The sequence below is a fragment of the Morone saxatilis genome, unplaced genomic scaffold (genome assembly GCF_004916995.1).
Source record: "Morone saxatilis isolate NCDOM2014 unplaced genomic scaffold, NCSU_SB_2.0 Contig19, whole genome shotgun sequence".
Lineage (NCBI taxonomy): Eukaryota > Metazoa > Chordata > Actinopteri > Moronidae > Morone > Morone saxatilis.
In genome coordinates, this window is record NW_023339751.1 from 3,465,019 (window position 1) to 3,470,866 (window position 5,848).

Here is a 5,848-nt window from a genome sequence, read left to right on the forward strand (position 1 = left end):
CTCAGAGGGCTTATTCCACCACAGCCCTTTTTATGTCTGCCACACTCACGTACACCTGCTTTACCCGTGCTGTCATCTTCACTTCTGATCAGCATGTATACCTCAGATATTCATGATGTCTCCTTTGTGTTTCCATGATTTGCAAACAGTCCTGTGGTTGCACTGCAGCCTCTATTAGGAATATTTGCTTCATTCTGCAGCTTCCTGTAATGCAAGGAGGGAATCACAACAAAAGCAATAACCCCTGAAGGCTGCTATCAAGTTATTATCCCACTGAATCAGACATATTAACCATGACATTGTCAGTATCTCTGCGCCTTTTTTTTGACAGTCTGTCAGCTCAGAGAGGCAGAAAAGCAAACTTATTGTTTCCCTTCTGATTCATAAAGATTATGCTTGGAGCGTTGCCACACATGACTTCACTGGCACTATTTAGTCTTCAGATTTAATTCTGCACCAGCGAAAAAGGGCGAACGGCGCACGGAGGGAGCCGTATCAGTAATCATCTGTAGTTTTATCTGAATTTGTCACGCACTCACAAAAGTTGGCCGGCTGGCTGGCCTGCAAGTACAGGATGTTCTGGCAGGCCGAGATAAAACGGCGCACAGGGAAAGGGATCTCCCAAACACTCCCTTTTGTTCCCACCTGACATGGCATTATGCCAAGAGTTCACTGCAGGAGTTCACAGGGAACCTGTATGAAATGATGTTACTCAGCTCTGTCTGATCAACAAATACATGTGTTTATGTATCGTGCATATGCCATAAAACTTCACTTATAATCAGGGTCCCAGTGAGACACAGGACCCCTTTATTAGCCTGGTGCAGCTACACGCTTTGACAAATTAACGCAGGTCTCAGTTAGACGCCTGATCTGGATTTTAACTTATTCCAGACAGAAAACTTCATCAGTGAAAAGCAAAAGACTAAAGTTTAACTAAAGTGTTTATTATTGAACTGTATAATATCAGGACAACCTGAAGGTTCAGTTATAACTTGCAATTTCAGTATGTGTAAATCTGTATTTCTACAGCCATTAAAGTTTAATTAATGTCTAGTTCTGCATAAGAAGCATATGAGGTTAAATGTAAATGTTTGGACTTACCTCCATCATGTTGACTATATTGTATATTCAGAAAAGATCAGCTGTTTTAAGTCATTATTCAGTGACAAAAGCTACTTTGAACAATTTTTCTTTATTTTGATAAATGCCTTTTATTTTCTTCTCATGCACTGTGGATCACAGCGTGTGTGTGTGTGTGTGTGTGTGTGTGTGTGATACATGATATGTATGTAAATATATGACAAAGCCAGCATGTTAAAGTTAATATTTTATCATTTGGATCACTGAGGGAACATAAAACATTTACTTCCATCCTGGACTGTCTTCTACGTCGTCTTTAGAAAGGTGTACATCAGGGTTGTTACATACAAAAAAACTTTCACCAGGTCCCGTTAGAAGGTCGTCTGTTATTCAAAAGATTAACCTGGATTACGTTATTTTCAAATCGCTTCTGCATGAATCCAACAAATGCTCAAATCCAAGACTTTACAATCAGTGCATTAGTCTCCCATGCTGAGACAAAAACAATAAATCACCCCTCAGTGTCCCAACACGAACTCTGACAACATTACTGTGAATAAAAACGACACAAAGAAGGAATCACTTGGTTACTGGCATCTTGAGCATGGACATTAACTGACAGGGTGCAGCAGCATTCTACAACATTCAAACTTTAACAAAACATTTGTGGTTCACAAAATAAAAAGTGACTAAATAACACTGATCTAATGTTCGTCTTTTCATGCGTGCATCGGACAGCAGTTCACAGACTGTCTATTTGATGTCTGCGCTCCTCTACAGTAGGTTTCTGAATATATTAGACGACTTTTAACAGCTAATTCAAATAGTATTTGGCATATCATAGGCCTTATTCCTGAGTAACTAAGCTCTTACACTATACATCACAAACTACATGTTAGTACTGACTGAACATTTTATTTTAGCAGGCATTAGATGGATAAGCTTATTCTCCTCTTCAGGCAGGACTCTGGTGTCACATACAATCTCATAACTTCAGTTTTTAATTGTTTATCTTTAAGTATCACATAGAAGTTTGATGTTGCATTAGAAAGGGTTATTGAGCCCTTGTGGGGAAAAAGAAAAGGTCTAGTGTGTAACATTTAGGAGGATCTGTTGGCAGAAACTGAGTATTATATTCTTAGGTATGTTTTCATTAGTGTATAATCACCTGAATATAAGCATTGTTGTGTTTTTGTTACCGTAGAATGAGCTGTTTTTATCTACAGGCGCTGCCTGGTGGCCGGCTGTGTGTTCTTCCTCATTTTTCTACCAGAACAGATAAACCAAAAAATTGGCTCTTGTTCGGGTTTTCTGTGAGTTTCACAGCCACCATAGTTTCTCCTCCAGTTCCTCCCTCAAAGGGAGGGTGAAGGGAGTGAGTTACAATCTGCTCAACTACAGATGCCACTAAATCCCACACACTGGTCCTTTAAGAGATTCCTGAAGAGCTGACAGCAACAATGTTAATAGAAAGCATGAAAACGCTACCGGATGCTGTCCCTGTAAGCTTCAGGATTTCTACTTTTCAATAAACTCTGGCCGCTTTCACACCAGAATCACAAAGCTGTGTTACAGCAGCTCTTCAGACCTCCTGTGACCACAGTCCTGGTCGAAGCGGATCTCCAGTGATGTGCAGCTGACTGCAGTCCCTCCGCCTTTAAAGAATCAAAAGGAGATGCTAATTGCTAAGTGGTATGTCAGACTGTGTTTGATGTTGTAAGAGAGATTCGTCCCAGGTGTGTGAGCCGTTTCCCTGTGAGACAGATGCAACATCTGCTCCTGCCTGGCACTATAACACTTGAGAATGAGTCAGTGATGAAAGTTTGGCCTGAGATTTCAGCTTATAAATATAGTTTTCAGCCCACAAACATGAGCTATAGTTTATAAGTCTTTTTGTGTTTCAGTCTGTTTTTTTGCTTATCACAGTTTTGATTTTATTGATGAGTTTCTGTTTATGAGTCCTTCGTGGGGGACTGCTTGGCAGCCTCGTCTAGCAGCCTCATATCTTCACGCAGAGATAGAGCTATGTGGAAAGTGTGAGGTTTCAGAGTCAGACCGTAGGTGTAGTTGAGTGTCGGGGGCCTGGCTGGGTCCATGGTGATGTGGCACTGGTGGGCGATGAGGGCCGTGAAGAGGAACAGCTGCAGCTTGGACAGCTCCTCGCCGATGCACCGCCGCTTGCCCAGGGAGAAGAGGAGCACGTTGCTGGTCAGGTCCTTGTTCAGCGCACCGTTCTGGTCCAGGAACCGCTCGGGGTCAAAGGTCTCCGGATGGGACCACAGCAGTGGGTCGTGGTTGATGGACCACTGGTTGATGAAGATGACCGTGTTCTTCGGGATGTCGTAGCCCATGATGGTGGTGTCCGTGGTGGTGGAGTGGGGGATGGTGAGCGGCGTGAAGCTCGTGTAGCGCATCACCTCGTAGATGAAGGCCATGACGAAAGGCAGCTGAGGCTGATCCTCGAGGGAGGGGAGTCGGCTGCGGTCCACCACCTTGTCCACCTCTTGCTGGAGACGCGTCTGCATCTCAGGAAACCTACGTTCACAGGTGAGAACTAAGTTTAAGTGACTTTATAAATAATGTTAATGCTTTTATTTGCAGCTTGAAGACAGACAGGAAACTGGGGAGGGAGAGAGATGCTGCAGGTTGGAATCAAACCCAGAACGATTCTGTAAGGACTCAGCCTATGTATGTGGGGCGCATGCATGTCAGCTACAACTTTGCTTAATGATATGAGTGAGCCACCATCTCTGCAGGAAGCTGTACCTGACGTTTAGTGACCAAAGAAACTTCATATGAGAATATCATGTTACACACTGCTGGAGAAAAGTACTGCAGACATAAAACGACTATTTATCTCTGAATAAAGAGGTTTGAGGTGCTGCCAGCCTACTGATGCATCGGTGGGATTAAACAAATCAAGGCAGAATAAAAACTCGTAAAAGATCTGTGTAAAGATTGTGCTGCAGTAAAACGCTGACTGGGCACTCACTCTCACTGGTGTGCAGTTTCAGCTCATGCTGCCAGTACCTGCCTGTGCCTCAGCTCCCCCCGATTGTTACATAACACAAATGCTACTGAACTTCCTCATGTCTGTACAGCTTTAGCAACAGGATGGAGGCCAACTCTGATTTATTATCTGCTGTCATTTCCCATTGTAATTTACTCTGTGGGTGTCGTTTATCTAGGAGATTAAAATGATCAGATAAAATGAGAGAAAAAGTTGCTTACTTGACGAGTATGAGGATGATCCACTGCAGTGCAGTTGACAGTGTGTCTTGGCTTGCTCCAAATACATCCCCAACAGTGGAGATCACATAGTCCTTCCCCAATGAGAGCCCTGTTTTATCGCTCAGCTGGTCCAGAGCCACAATTAAAGCATCAGTCATATCCCTGATGGTGCTCGACTGGATGGTTTTCCTGTGTTCAATTACTTTATCCCGGATGAAAATGCCAAACTCCTGGTTGAGCTCCTTGAAGTTGTCAAATATGGTTTTGATGGGGTTTGGGAAGTACTGGAGCCAGGGCATCACGTCCACCATGCTCCCTGCCCCCACTGTCTGGGTGAACTGGTCGTTCCTGCCCACCACCTGCCGAAACTCCTCGTCCTCATAGGAGTACCTCTTCCCAAAGCACAGCGCGCTCATTATATTGGCCGTGGACACCACCAGATATGTCATGGGCTGGAAATACTGCTGCGCCTTCGTTCTCTCCACCAGCAGCTGCAGCAGCTGCCTGACCTCACAGACGACGTGGTGCTCAAATGTCTTTTTGGTCTGCAGGTTCCCGTTGGAAAACATCCGGACGGTGGACTGGGCCACTTTGCGGTGCGTCTTCCACCAGTCCGTGAAGGTGTTAAACGCGAGGCCGTTCCCGTTGGAGACGTACTGGAAGGAGGTGAAGTCCGGTCTGCCTGCAAATTCGGGTCCCTGCTTGACCAGCGCCTGTCTGATGGAGTCCCCGTTCAGCACCACCACGGTCCGAGAGCCGAGTTTAATCTGGAACACTTTGCCGTATTTCTTCGCCATGCGCGTAAAATACAAGTGCGGTGATTTGCCAAGTTGCGCAGCGTTCCCGATGACCGGCCAGGCGATGGGACCGGGCGGGCAGCGCATCGACCGGTTCCGGAGCCACCGCCACAGGTGGAGGGAGACCAGCAGAGTCACACATGCCAGTAGCAGAGCTCTTGGAGTCGCTGTGTTAATCCCCTCCAGTGTCACATCCATGATGGGGATCCTGCAGGTGGACTGGGATAATAATACAGATTATTTAAGGCTGTGTGTGGAATATGTGGCACATTATAGGGTGCAGACAAAAAAATATACCTGCTTATGTCCGTGGTTCATCGAGAAAACTAGCAGTCTTCACGTTTTTTATCAAAAATAATATTTAATTATCAGAAAACATCAACGTGTTTCTCCGTGAGCTGAATAAAAAGGCTACATCTTAACCATCCCAAAAATATTTTGTTATTATTCCCCAAAACAGATCCAGTCATTCACAGTGTGCAGCCTGTTGTGCATCCACAGACAGTGGGTGTGTGTGTGTGTAAGTGTGTTTGAGCTCCCTGCTCTCTGTCCGCAGCCTCATGCTTTAAAGCCTCACAGCACCAACTGAAGTCATTTATCCTCAAACAGCGCAGCATCACGGCCCGTCACAGTCTGTGTGTGCGCTCGCTTTGTTACAGTGGGCAGGTTTGTTTCAAAGGGTGTCACCCCACCCTCCCACCATCACCCCCCCCCCCCCCCCCCCTCCCTCTCTCTCT

The 5,848-nt window shown here is 45.4% G+C and overlaps 1 protein-coding gene across 2 annotated transcripts in view; it reads right to left on the minus strand.

Annotated features, from left to right (window-relative positions):
* Positions 1-1,222: 1,222 nt before the first annotated feature.
* LOC118329718 (cytochrome P450 1B1) overlaps positions 1,223-5,848 on the minus strand; it is a 6,714-nt gene continuing 2,088 nt past the window's right edge. The window contains exons 1-3 of one of the 2 annotated variants that reach the window (XM_035663977.1): positions 5,409-5,764; positions 4,315-5,330; positions 1,223-3,618 (exon numbers count right to left, since the gene is read on the minus strand). In XM_035663977.1, the coding sequence (XP_035519870.1) occupies positions 3,036-3,618; positions 4,315-5,330; positions 5,409-5,429 (1,620 nt within the window). In that variant the 5' untranslated portion in view covers positions 5,430-5,764 and the 3' untranslated portion in view covers positions 1,223-3,035. Of the gene's footprint in view, positions 3,619-4,314; positions 5,331-5,408; positions 5,765-5,848 lie in introns of those variants that run through there. The other variant, XM_035663978.1, reaches the window with a different exon arrangement.